The sequence below is a fragment of the Suncus etruscus genome, chromosome 3, assembly GCF_024139225.1.
Source record: "Suncus etruscus isolate mSunEtr1 chromosome 3, mSunEtr1.pri.cur, whole genome shotgun sequence".
NCBI classification, from domain to species: Eukaryota; Metazoa; Chordata; class Mammalia; order Eulipotyphla; family Soricidae; genus Suncus; species Suncus etruscus.
The window spans coordinates 111,926,422-111,941,335 of NC_064850.1; the positions used below are offsets into that span (position 1 = coordinate 111,926,422).

At 36.5% G+C, this 14,914-nt stretch overlaps 1 protein-coding gene across 2 annotated transcripts in view; it reads left to right on the forward strand.

Moving 5' to 3' along the window:
- Positions 1-14,914, forward strand: part of LRBA (LPS responsive beige-like anchor protein) — a 662,022-nt gene that overhangs the window by 502,493 nt on the left and 144,615 nt on the right. For both annotated transcript variants that reach the window (XM_049770186.1, XM_049770185.1), the window contains exons 44-45: positions 3,403-3,543; positions 5,109-5,228. In XM_049770186.1, coding sequence (XP_049626143.1) covers positions 3,403-3,543; positions 5,109-5,228 — 261 coding nt within the window. The remainder of the gene's footprint in view (positions 1-3,402; positions 3,544-5,108; positions 5,229-14,914) is intronic.

A 14,914-nucleotide genomic window follows, 5' to 3' on the forward strand; every position in this document is an offset into this window, starting at 1 on the left:
TATTAATGTTTCAGTTTTTAAATTTCATTTATATGATTTGCCTTTTTCTACTTTAGCTCATCATTATTTCTATATTTTTATTATGATACTTCTTTTGGTAGTTCTGTTACTTTAAGTATTCTATTGAATATTGAATCACTTTTGTTTTATAAAGGGCAGATTAGGGGCCAGAGCAGTAGTGCAAGCAGTAGGGTGTCTGCCCTGCACGCACTAGCCTAGGAGGGACTGCAGTTCGATCCCCTGGCATCTCATATGGTCCCCCAGTCAGGAGCGATTTCTGAATGCATAGCCAGGAGTAACCCTTGAGTCACCGGGTGTGGCCCAATTACCATCAAAAAAGGAAAGAAAACCATTTTATTCATTTAAGAAGTCATATAGTTCTATTTGTTAGCTTTTTATATTCTTTAAGCTTCTTTTGTATACATGGGCTATTTAAGTTTGCCTGGATATGAACTTGAATTATACTTCTTTAATACTTATACTTTATTAATTTTTAAATAACCACTGTTTTTGTTCTTTCCTTCATGAATTTGCTGATCAAAACAAATGCCATTTACATTTAAAATGCGGAGTATTTGTTATACTTTGAAGGATAATAGTAGTAGCATCTTCCTAAGTTGTCCTCCAATTGTTATTTTTAGCATACGGTGTAAGAGGGGACATCAGCATTTACTTTCAGTCTTCTTGCAGAGATGAATAAACATCTTCAAATGCTGATTTAAACTATGTTTTAAAAATGCTCTTAAGGCACTTTGGTGAATGACTGACTCTTGCTTAGTTAAATGTTTTGCAGCATTGTAACATAGTTGGATTCAGCTCATCTTTTAAAGCAGTTGTCAGAAAAATATGGGCCAGCATGGTAGAATGTATTAGCTCAATACATTGTCTCCATGTTATTATGACGCTGCTGAGGAAGCTGTGATATACTGCACTGTCATTACAGATCTATTGTTAGGACCGCTCTACAGTCTTCTTTGCTCTGCCATTAATTTATAGCAGTAAACAATATGTAGCCTTCCAACTGCAGCAAAGCAGAATCTTTTAATGAGGTGGATGTTATTACCACAATAAATCAGTGCTTTCCCGTAATGTATAATTCAATGTGTGTATTCCCACTGTAACTTCTCTGAGTAAGCTGATAGTGTATCATTGTCATTGCACAGCTTCATGGGTCTTTTTTTTTTTTAGCCTTTTATTTGAGAACTTCTTTTTATATGCTTGCAAATAAATGTGGTATGTCTTGATAGCTGTCCTGTAGCAGGCTCAGAAACCAACTGTAACAATAACAGCCAGAATCAATACTGTGGATTCCACCTATATGGATCTGTGTTCTGTGCCATTTTTTTCAGACACTCGTGAAATCAATCCTAATTGGTTTTAGCATTATATTCAAGAAACGTAATTCTATAACTATTGATTTTGGGGGTTACTCATTTGGAGAGTAATAAAAATAGAAACAGATAAAGTGAATACTTAATATGCTGCACAGCCATACAAAAGGAACATTGATTCTATTTTTAATTCACATAATTTGTCTTCCAATGATTTTATTTCTTCTTTCTTTCTTTTTGCCTGGCTCAGTCTTTAGGGACTACAACTAAAACACATTTAAAAGCATTTCAAATTGGTTCTGTAACAAAGAATTCCTGGAGTCAGTTTCATTCTTAACTGGCATAAATTTAGTGAATCAGATATAATTCTTTTGTATAGCAACTAATGCTTTGAAAGATAACATTTTAAATAAGAGGACTGTAATTCTGTCCTTAAATAGCAATCAACTAAAGGTTTTTTAAAAAATTTATTTGCAAAGAAATAGCTTAAAGTAAGCATTTGGAAGAGACCAGTATCAAAAATAAATAGTTTTTTAAGAAAAATAAAACCAGAAATTAATTTAAGGAAAATAACCCCAAAAGGATGAATTTTAAATGTTGCTTAAAATAACATATTCAAGTGAAAAGCAATTCGAAAACCAGTCTAGTATAACTTCATTTTAAATAGCTATTTCCAATGTTTATATTTTAAACAGTATTGTTATTTAATTGTTATTTCTCCCACAAATAATTAGATATTTTCTTTCTCTTATAAGTGAGAAATAACTTATTCATAGGTTTTCATTGAAGTAATTTTATACCTTCTTTTCAGGAATAGTACTTATCCTTTAAATATATAATGTATGTTCTCTGTAGGTCAGAGTATTTTAAGAGAATAAATTGATACTTAATGTACTGAACTTGAATTTTTCTTGAGCCCTGACGAAAAAAATGTGCATGCATGTAACCAAAGACTTTAATACTATATAAATGCCTGGTGGCATTTATGCATTTACTATATGACAGCAAGACCAATAATAATGATACTAAGTAACATTTATTAAGCTCTTATCTTGTACCAAGAGTATACTAGGGACTTGATAGGCTCTGATTTTATTCTAAATTTACCCAAATTTAAAATATGATTTGGAGCCTGCCCACTTCTTCACTTGCATGTATGAGGGCTTTGTCCTTGGTACTTGGGCACACTTGGCCCTTAGCCACCATTGCCATTGTGTATCCCTGGTGACTTCCAAATCTTGGTGGTCCCTGAGCATTACTGAAAATGGCCCCTGTGGGCTCCTAACATTACTGGGTGTGCCATGTTGGCCTCCAGCCACCACCAGGCTTGCGCACTGTGCCATGAGCAGAGCATCAGACAACTTTCTGACCTCTTCTACTGTTGCTGCCGTAAACTTTAGCACTGGTCACACTGATTTAGGTACTTCTTCTGTGATGTACTTTTACATATGAGCTCATGATCTGTCTGCTCTCATTCTGTTTTTATACTTTAATATTTGTTACACAGACATGTTTATCTACTTTAAATGTTATATTTAATACTACTAGAAATTTATGCAAATACATCTAATCCTTTTTCATTCACTAACCTTTTGTTCTATCCTCTTCTCAGAACCTGTTAGAAACTAATTCTCTAGCTTCGGGATTTTCTTTTGTTAGCATTTGATGACGCTTTTTAAACTGTTTTATAACTTATGTTCTATTTATTTATCCCATGAAAAACTCTTGATATAGAATACTAATTTATCTAAACTCAGCAGGAACTAGACCTTTTTAAATTTGGGGGGGTTCATTTTGGAGAAATGACAGTTATCTCTGTCCACGGTGTTATGCATATTTAACCTGCCTTGACAAATATTTTGTTAACTATGCTCTTTTTAACTATGCAGTTTTCTTTTCAGTTGTATGTATATATTTTTCCAACTCACTATATATGTTTTAATTCACTTTTTCATTTTCTTGTTAAAAGATAATATAAGATAATATAATAATAATAATAATAAGAGAAAATGTGAAAAATGATCATTACATTGATGTGTTCTGTTTGTTTTTCTTTCTTTCCCACTGGCAGCCAGTAGGAGCCTTGAATCCTAAAAGAGCAGCATTTTTTGCAGAGCGATATGAATCATGGGAAGATGATCAGGTTCCAAAGTTCCACTATGGTACTCATTACTCTACTGCAAGTTTTGTTCTTGCATGGCTGCTAAGAATAGTAAGTTTGATTTGAATACTAAATCATGAATAAATAGAATCGATGCTGTGGAGTCTATTATAGTGTTTAAAAATACTTTTGAGAGATAGCATAGGAGTCAGGGTGTTTGCCTTGCATGCAGAAGGTCAGTAGTTCCAATCCCGGCATCCTATATGGTCCCCCAAGCCTGCCAGGAGTAACCCCTGAGCACATCTGTGTGTGACCAAAAACCAAAAAAAAAAAAAAAAAAGGCAAAAACAAAAACAATATTTTTTGAATGCTAAAATTTTATAAGTAACTTAGGTTTTGATTACCTCTGTCCTATTTATATGTAATGTATTTATATCACTGTAGAATTACCTTAGAAGTGTCCCACTGGTCCCCAACTAGTAATATAGCATTAGGGCACTTGCTTTGACACAGCAGCTGGATCCAATCTTTTGCTCCACATATGGTCTCCCAAGCCCTACCAGGAGTGATCCCTAAACTCAGCCAGGAGTTAGCCCTGTGTATCGAGTATGGCCCCAAGACAAAAACCAAAAGTAAACAAGTATTTTGCTGGAATTCATATATATGTATATTTTTTGTTTTGTTTTGTTTTGTTTTGTTTTGTTTTTGGTTTTGGCTTTTGGTTTTTTGGGCCACAACCCCGGTAACGCTCAGGGGTTACTCCTGGCCATGCACTCAGAAATAGCTCCTGGCTTGGGAGACCATCTGGGACGCCAGGGGATTGAACTGTGGTTCGTCGTAGACTGGCATGCAAGGCAGACGCCTTATGACACGAGCCACCACTCTGGACCAGGAATTGTGTAATTTTTTATCTTTAATTTGCATCTTTAAATGACTAACATTTTAGTATATTTTAAATTAGGTTAATTTCCAATGTAATTTCTTAAAGTAATAGTATGCAAACATAGGCATTCGTTTATATATTTTCAAAACTTCAGTTGTCCCTAATAGAATAAGGTATGTTTGTAGGTTACACCAAGGTTGCTGTGTATTGATAATATATTGGTTAAACAAGAAATGTTTCTGTAAAGTTGAAAGGTGATTCATCTACTCCAAAGTAATTTCTTTGGGAAAGCATTAGCAGCACATCATTAATTAAAGCTGGTTAGAAGGGTACAGGCGAACATAGATCCTAGAAGTAATTTATAGTGCTTAGCTAATTTCAAGCAATTATCTACTAATATGTGTTTAAGTGTTCTTTAACTAAGAGGAGGCCTTTAAATCTTCTAAACATTTTTTCTCTAATCATAAATTAAGTGTTGAACCATAACAATAGGAAAATTACATATTAGACTTCTTCACCGTACTGTGAAGAAAATGTGACCTGATTTATATTTAAATATTGTTTATAAATTGTCCTTGAAAAAGGTGGTTGCTAGTCTAAAAATTTTGTGGTCACTAAACTTTTGAAAAAATGTTTCCTGAAACAAAAAACAATGTAAGAATACTAATATAATTCTTAGTTTATATTTGGTCATTTGAATGTTTGTTGTCCAGGTAAAGCTTTTCGATATAAAGACTAAAAATTTGTACATAAGAGAATATTACAGTACTTTTAATTGTTTTTTTTTCTTTAGGAACCCTTCACAACTTATTTTCTAAATTTACAAGGAGGGAAATTTGATCATGCAGATCGAACTTTTTCATCAATTTCCAGAGCTTGGCGAAATAGTCAGCGTGATACATCTGATATTAAGGTACAGAAATGTTCTGTTTTATAATCATTGTCAACCGTTCCTTGTTGAATGAATAATGACAATTTCTCTTCTACAGTGCAACCCTATTTACTTAAGATAAATCTCAAAGGATGAGGCCTTAATTCAATACCAAGAACTATTCTCTAGAATTTTCATCTGTATCTGTTTGTCTACTCTGTTCCTCTTTCCTTCTCTTTCCTGTTTCTTCCAGTTGTGTAGTATAACTTATCTGACTAAGTAGACTCTTTTTGTACCCCCTTTTTTGGGGGTGGGGATGGGATAGGGTCACACCCAGGGATTACTCATGGCTCTGCATTCAGAAATCACTCCTAGTGGGCTCAGGGAACCATACGGGATGCTGGGTTTGAGCCACTGTCAGCCTCATGCTAGGCAAGCACCTTGCCTGCTGTGCTATTGCTTCAGTCCAACTTGGAGTCTTTTTATTGTTGAGGTAGGGGGCACCTGGTGGTACCCAGACTACTTCTGACCTAGTGCTTAGGGTTCCATGCTTGGCAGTCCTTGGAGGCCATATGTGGTATTGGTATTCAAAACAGAGTCAAAACAGAAGCCAAATACTCTGTGGGCACCTTAACCATTTTAACTTTTTTCATTGAAGTTTATAGCAGTTTACAGTGCTATTTATAATAGTTTTTTCTGCACACAATTCCAACACCACACCCCTTCCTCTGGGGCCCAAAACCCTTCCCTCCTAATCTCTCCAAACTTAATTGTATAGATCAGTTCCCATTATGTTGCCTTTGGATCTTTGTCATTACCTTGCTGTGTATTTTAACCTTTGCTCTTTCTATCCTACTCTGAGATCATACTTTTAAAACTATAATATAGTATGAATGAAAGGCAGCATGCTCAATGGTTTCCAAACTGAATGAAAGAAACTATTATTATAAAAAAAATCCACAATCTTTGTTTTAGTTTAGGATCCCATATTTCAAGTGCTTTTTTTTTTTCTTCCAGTTTTGGGGCCTTTCAAATGTTTTTCAGGAGATCCATAGGCCTCATCAGCATTTTGAGGACAACTGAGCTAGCAGTTCAGTGCAAAATCCTAAGATTTCAATGCTACCTGGGCCCTGTGATGCTTGGTGAACCCTGGAGCCCTGGACAGTGTTTGGGGTCTGCTGGGCTGCACCCAGCAATACTCAGGAGGCTAGGTGGTGTCTAGAATCAAATCCAGGTCACTGTACTGTGTATCCACTGTACTGTTTCCCTGCCCCACATCTCTCTGTTTGTAAAGTAATCTTTTACCAGTTGCATAGTCAACTCTGTTTGATATCAGACAACATTTTTATTGAGGAAATAATAATTTCCCTGTGTATATGCATATTTATTACTCTAAAAATAATAATGTGGGCCTGAGGAGATAGCTTTGCATGCAAAAGCTTAGAGTTCAGTTCCAAGTATTACCTGGTCCCCAGAATAACAAACTAGGTGTAGCAATTGGGCATTCCCAGATGAGACCCCCTAAATCAAATAGTAAATAAACAAAAGTATAAACTTTGTATATAGCTATTATAATATTTGCTTTAAATGAATTTTGCTCTGACAACACTGGAATATGAAACAGTGTGATTGTGTTTGGGTATAGCTTAGTGAGCCTAAGAACAATTGTCTTGCAAATGTGAGGTCATAGGTCATCATCCAGGAAGCAGGTTTGGGGAGGGAAGGGAGTGAATATCTCATATTCCTCCAACATTTCCTTCCTTCCCATTAGATCTCTTCCCCTTTAACTCCCTGTCCCTTTTGTAACCTTAGTTTGTAGTCAGACTATATGGGTTTTTCATTTGGCTTTGCCTATTCCTTTGCTTTTCCTCTTTTTATGTCTCACGTATGAATGTAATCATCTGGTATTGTCTTTCTCCCTCTAACTTGTTTTCTTATTGGAACTCCCTCTCGTTCCATCCATGCTGTAGGAAAAAGCAAAATTCCATCTTTTCTCAGAGCTGTATAGTGTTCCATGGTATATGTGCTCTCTATCTTTTTAATGTTCCTATCTCATGTTGTATCCGATCTCAGCTATTGTAAATGAAGCTTCAATGAACACAGGAATGCATAGGAGTGTTTGCATTAATATTTTGGTTTTTGTTCTTCATTCAGATACCTGAGAGTAGAATTGCTGGATCATATGCTGTATATATATATATATATATATATATATATATATATATATATACATATGATCCAGCAATATATATATATATATACACACACATATATTTTTTTATTTTGAGAAAAGTTTAGTACAGGAAGAATAAACAAAAACAAAATAATGAATTTGTAAGTTAAATTTCTATCAGCTGTAAAGAGCTATTGAATTTTCCACGTTCTGGGGCTGGAGTAATAGTGCAGCAGTGCTTGACTTGTTTACAACATCTATGGTTTGGGTTTTATCCCTGGCACCCCATATGGTCTTCTTAGGCCCTCTAGGAGTGATCCCTGAGCAGAGAGCCAGGAGTAAGCCCTGAGCACTGCTGTCTGTAGCCTAAAATTAAAAAAAAAAAAAAAAAAAAGACATTTTCTATTATGTTTCACCCAAGTACTAGGCTAGACCTCACTGCAGTGTTCTCTGTTGGACAAGAGTGTGTGGTAAATCTTTGTGATAGTCCTGTCTTTCTAACCTCTCAAGGGTCTCTTTTTCATTTTATTTGTTTTGGGATCATATCCCAGTGGTGCTTAGATCTTACTCCTAGCTCTACATTCAGGAATCACTCTTGGCAGGCTCTTGGCAGGCTCAGGGGACCATATGGGATGCCAGTAATGGAACCTGAATTGTTAAGTGCCCTACTCGCTGTCCTTTGGCTCTAACCCCCATCTCAAAAGATACTCTTCACAGATCTCTAATTTCATCTTTTCAGAGCCTTTCATTAAGTGATCCTCACCTATGAAACAGTTATTAAAACAAAAAATAAGCACACAGAAAACCCAAAAGCCACAGAAACTTCTTTACCTTTATTTTTCTTATTTTTCCCATTACTCAGACTTCTTCACATATAGTGACTGAAAATCATTTCACTTGCCTTTGCATGCTCCAGTAAGTTCTAATAAAGTAACCCCAATTATTAGACAAATATTAGTATTTCAGGTCCTACTATTATAGTACTGACATTTTAACTTTATCATATGAAGAATTAAAGTACTGTTTATGGACAAAGTTAATTGTTTTTAATTCCTGTTATCAGGTTGATTGGAGCCTTTATAGAAATAAAGTTTCATCTTAAATGCCATTTTTCTGAGGCATAGATTTTTCTTCAAGACTAACTGTGCTGAAACCTACTTGTTCTTGTAACCAAGAACAATGATCTTTTTTTAACTACAAAATCGCTGTAGGGTGGACAGGACATTGATAAATTATCTCATTTTCTATATTGATAACCAAGTAATTTGTGCCCTCCAATTTAATGACTTTCAAATACTTGAAAAGTATGTATTATAGGCTCCAAAGCACCTCTTTATAGATGGTCCTTCTAAAACTGAGGAAGTTTATTGCGCTTTCTTCTTAACCTGCCTCTTCAGAAGTGCTTCATTTGACTCTTTAGATTTTCATATGTTACAAAAGTAAATGTATTAGAAAGCACATTTAATTGTATAAGTATTGTATTTGCATATGACATTGTTTTTAGATAGAATGATATAATTGTAAAATTATAATCTATCTTATTTTATTTCTATTGTCTTGGAGTTTCTAAAATTACTAAAGGAAAATATTAAATAGTAGAAAAGGAGTAGTAAAATAGCTGAAGTGAAATTGGATTTTAAAGTATACCTTTCAATATTATACATGCTATAAGATTGTTTAGAATTTTACAAAAATATGTTGTCAAATAATAGATTTATTTAGAATTTTTTCAAAATAACATGTTAACTCTTAATACAAGGGAAATACTATTATAATATAGTAGAAACCCTTTTCCCTCAGATAATAATTGCTCAGGAGGGCAGCTATACTCACCAGGCCATGTCACCCATTCCACAGCAGGGCATTGTTACAGAATCCCCCCATGTGATAGTCTTCTGTTTACAGAATAAAAATGCCTTCATACATCTTGGACATTAAGGTATCTGATGTGCTTCAACGAAATATGAACTGACAGATAGTAGCAGTAATAGAATTTGAGGACTGAAATTGGGAGATTTATAATTAAGTTGGAGAATTATGACTGAAATAAAAATAAATAATATTTTTAATTCTCGGGCAAATCTGTTTCCAGGCCTAAAATTTGACTTCTGTTTAGAAACTGAGATGTAAACTAGGTTACTCTCATTAACCTGAACCTTTATGGCTGAATTTTGAGGATCACAGACTTTTAAAGTTTCATCAAGTTCACTAAACAATTACCTCTGTATTTTAGGCAAAATCTCAGCCTTTCTACTTAGTTCATTGTTACTATTTATTTTCTCCCCCTCTTTTAAGGGAGCATACTCATTTTAGGTATCTTTACTCAGAATTAAGTACTCTTTTTCTTTTTTATAGAAATGACTAACAATCTGGGAAGTGAATGAATCATAAATGCATGTACCTTCATTATTTGAGAATGGGATAGCAGTAAAGGACATTAAATTGAGGCTTTGGGGGCCTATACTTCTTCAGAAGCTCTGAACTAATATAGTACTATAAAGTAATCTATCTTAAAAGCAAAATTAAGATGAAGAATTTGGAGGAATACTGAGGTAGCATTAAGTTTGAATTTTTTTATTTTCTTTATGTTTCTGGGCCATACCCAGCTGTGCTCAGGGTTTACTCCTGGCTCTGCACTCAGAAATCATTCCTGGCAGGCTCAGAGAACCATATGGGATTCTGGGAATCAGCCATGTGCAAGATAAACACCCTCCTCGCTGTGCTATCATTTTGGCCTAAGTTTGAATTTTTAATTGAGTTTTGCGCTATTAAGCTCTAGTTTTGATACAACACACAAAATTTATAAAAATTCCTTTCAACGAATTTTGTGTTTATGGAACTAGCAACCCCCCCCCCATTGCCAATTTTAGTCATTCAGTTTAATATAAGGTATTCTTAGAGTTTCTAAATGAAGAAAATGAAGAAAAAAAGGACAACATATAGGAATTTTTATGAGGAACCATTTAAAATTAGTTAAGGAGGTTGGACTTTATTCTGGGACAGAAGAAATGGGGCAGAGGAATGACAGAAAGAGATCTCTTGGTTTTATTTTGGTTTGGGGGCTACATCCAGTGGCTCTCAGAGGTTACTCCTGGCTCTGTAGTCAAAAATTGCTCCTGGCAGAGGAGCCATATGGGATACCAGGGATCGAACCCAAGTTTGTCCCAGGTCAGCCACATTCAAGGCAAACACCCTACCACTATGCTATCACTCTGGCCCAGACCTCAGGTTTTAAGAGATTTTAACCACCAAGTGTCAAGAGTTTTAATCTCCATGTTAGGAGTTTTAATCACCATGTCAATGTTTGCATATGTATCAGACTGCTAGAAAGAGAGGAAGTGGTATCATCCTAGGCAGATTCATCTCTGGTTGAAAACTCTCAGAATGGAGACGGGCAGATCCCCCTCCCTTCCAGAGGGGCTAAGCAGCCACCACAAGCAAACCCCTCTGACATATAAATGGCCCAGTTCCAAAGCTGAAGCTCCATAAGCCACTTACCTGCCAAATCATTCCAGATAGATCAATCTTTGGGCTGAAAACTCTGAGACCTTTTTAGAATGGTATGGGTAGATTCCTCTGTCTTCAAAATGTACTCAACCTCCTCCAACCTTTAAAAAAAGAGAAAAAATAAAAACAGCTCTACAGCATCTTCAAATTTCACAGTACTACACAGTACTAATAGCCTAATAGGAACACAGCAAATTAGATAGGAATGGTGCATAGAATCCCACCCTACTCAATGAGCAAAAGCAATGCCAGCATCTATAACTCAGTAAATCCTCAGACAGTGACTTTAGTAACTTCCTTGCGAGATAAAAACAATGATCACAAATTAACTTGGGAACCAGAGAGATAGCATGGAGGTAGGGCATTTTCCTTTCATGCAGAAGGTCATTGGTTTGAATCCCGGCATCCCATATGGTCCCCTGAGCCTGCCAGGAGCGATTTCTGAGCGTGGAGCCAGGAGTAACCCCTAAGCTCTGCCAAGTGTGACCCAAAAACCAAAACCAAAAACCAAAAACAAAAAAAAAAAACAAATTGACTTTTAGTGATCTATTTTCTGATAATTCCATCTGCTATTTTGTTAGCAAGCAATGTCAGGTAAATTCATTTGTTCCTGCTAAGGGGGAAGGAAGTTTTGGAGTATGGATGAGAAACTGGAGGCATTGGTGGAGGGAAGGCCACATTGGTGGTGAGATTGGTATTGGGACATTAAATGTCTGAAACACTGTATTGGGAGCAACTTTGAAAATCATCATATTTAAATAAAATGTGTGCATAACTATAATGTTAGGAAACCAAATAAAGAGTAGAAGTGGTATGAAAGCTGCTAGTATAATAAGATATGAAGGAGTGGAGGCTTAGACTCAGCAGTGGCAGTGAATCTGGAGAAATTTAGATAAGTAGGTAAGAACTGTTAGGATTTGGTGACTGCATTGTATGATGGATGAGAGGAAAAAGGAAAATAAATATGACAATGTGTGTGTGTTTAGAATACAGAAGAACAGATTCATTTTAAGTTAAAGATTATCAGTAAACTTCCTATGACAGGCAAATTAAAATCCCCCAACTCCCCCACTAAACCAGCATTATTAACTCAAACTCTAGTAGCCAGCACTAGGGTTGAATTTGGGTGAGCAGAACAGAGCAGGATAGAATCCTAAGTTCTCTTGGAAAGCTTGTGCTTTGCAAGTAGGAGTTCCGGGTTCAATCCCTGGCAACCTACTGACCCCCAGCAGTGCCAGAAACCCAAGCACAGAGCCAGGAGTAACCCCTGAACACTGCTGGTTATAGCCCCAAAATAAAACCTGACTCAATATTTCTCAAGATGAAAAACCCAGGGTGTGCATAAAATTATTATTATTATAGTTTTGGTTTTTGAATCACACCCTGCAGCGCTCAGGGGTTTCTCCTGGCTCTGAGTGCATAAGTTACTCAGGGAAGGCTCAAGGAACCATTTGGGAAGCCAGGGATCGAACCTCGGCGGGCTGTGCGCAAGGCAAATGCCCTACCCACTGTGGTGTCACTCTGGCCTCGTAAAATTATTTTTAATGTAAGTTAGATGACATTAAGTGTTACATTATATTAACAAAGTATTAATGTTGACTGGGGAAGTAAAGTTAAGATTGTTTTTTTATTTTTATAATAAATAATAAAATAAAATAATACAATTGTATCTTTAATAAAAATAAAATAATTAAAACAGTTAATGCATTTATCTCATAAGTATGCAGGTACTCAGTTAGATGGTTGTTCTGATTTAGTCTGGGCCTTCTCATTTGACTGTGGTTCTCTCTGAGTTGGGCAGATAGTAGGTAGTAGGGCTAGAAATTTGAAATAAGTGAGGAATTGGATTTTATCATAAAAACAGTGAGAAAGAGAAAAATTTTTGTGTGTTTCTGTGTGTGAGAATAACAAGAAATTTTTTTATTTTGAATAATATCTTTATTTAAGCACCATGATTACAAACCTGTTTGTAGTTGGGTTTCAGTCATAAAAAGAACACTCCCCTTCACCAGTGCAACATTCCCACCACCAATGTCCCCTATCTCCCTCCACCCCCACTCATCCCTCCTCCTCCATCCCATGCCTGTATTCTATTTCTATTTCTCTATTCTAGATCTATTTCTACAGACATTATATTTCTCTCACTCACCATTGTCATAATAGTTGTCAATGTACTTATTTCTCTAACTGTTTGAAATGAGCTTCATAATGTCAGCCAGCCCTTTCAGCCCCCATTTCTATTGTCTCTAGGCATTATTACAATAATGTCTTTCATTTTTTTAAAAACCATAGATGAGTGAGACTATTCTGAGTCTATCTCTTACTCCCTCTGACTTACTTCACTCAGCATAATAGTTTCCATGTCCATTCATGTATTGGAAAATTTTAGAGGATGAGTTCAAGCCATTCTCAAGGCCTGAAGGCATAACGCAGAGGCTTAAAGCCCTAAGTAAGGCTGTTGTCACAAGTTCAACTCCCTGGTGAAGTACCTACATTGAGTCTTGGCAGCTCTGCTCTTTGCAGTCTCTGGTGCCAAGAGTGATTTCTTGGCGGGGGAGTGCCCAAGCCACAAAAGCACCCCAGGGAGCTCCATGCTGAGAAGCAAGTCTGGTATGACTTCTGACAAGCACCTGTGCCCCTCATGCTCTGGGACCATGAAATTCATCGGGGCTATCTGCACCAAGGCTTTTGCCTGTGTATGTATAGTTTTGATCAGGCATTGACGTGTGTGGCATCAGTCACCATAGGAGCAATAAGAGAGGGAAGATCAAATTAATTAATTTTACAAAAAGTGATTTATGAGGATTTGACATTTGGGTGAAAGCATAAATCTTGATTTGTTTTGGGGGGATACACACCCATTGGTGTTCAGAGCTTACTCTTGGCTCTGTGCTCAAAGAGCACTAATGGAGTGTCCTAGGGCACATATGAAGGACATAGGATGGATGAGCACTGCTGAATCCAGGACTGATCATGCCAGGCGAGCACCTTATTTCTGTACTATTATTGCTCAGCCCCATAAGTCTGATTCTTTTGATTTGGTGTCTGGATAAATAATGACATGAATTATAATGAAGCAGATTAGTGAAGCAAATGTATGAATTCCTTGACAAGTTTTTATCACCTATTAGTTGAAAATTCAAACCTGAACTTCAGAAGTAGAAGAAAAAACAATATATGGCATTTATATAAAACACCAAAAGGAAAGTTCTCTATCTTTCAGGTATGGCTCAGGTATGGCCAGCTTCTCCACCACTTCCAAAACCAATCGTAATGTGTTCCTTGCTGTGAAATGCAAATTTTCATTGTACATGATCAGCCTGTTATTAACATTAGTCCATACGTTTTTCTTGTGACATTTCCTCTGCTTGGTTTCTAAAAGAATCAGTCGACTGGCTCTCTATCTTTTACTGGATTATCTTGTCTTTATTTCCTAAATTGTTGGCAAATCTTAGGGCTAAGTCTTGACATCCGTTTGTATCCACACCTGTTCCCCTTGGTAGTTGCAACCTCTGATGAAAGATCTCTAAACTAAAGTCAGAGGCTGCGAGTTGTCTGGACATAGTGTTTCAAATCGAACCTGTCCAGTATCATACTCAATACTCTTATTTTCTTCATTCTGAATTAAAAGTCCTGCTCTTTCTTCAGTAATTGCCATTCCATTTAGAAAAAGAAAAGAAAGGCACCATTGGTCCAGTGTTTAGGCCTTTTAGAGTTTTGGAGGTCTCTGACACCCCCATACATGCCACCTATATATGTATTTGCCAACCTTTAGGACACGAGTGGAAGTGGGAGCACAGCCTTCGCCCCAAGGCACCTGAGGCCCTTCCCAAGTGACTGTCCTTCTCTCTTTGGCTCTTCCCCCTCTGCTTGCTCCATACCCAGCAAGACTCCACTCTTTGGCCCGCAGATCAGTTATTGTCTGTCTTCTGATCTCTTTAATGACTTCCCTGTCTTCCAGCTAAACGGGCTTTTGCTGGTGTTGTTGCCTCTGTTTCTTTCTTCGACTCAGTTGACTTCTGCCTCACTCACCTCACTGATTCCTCCT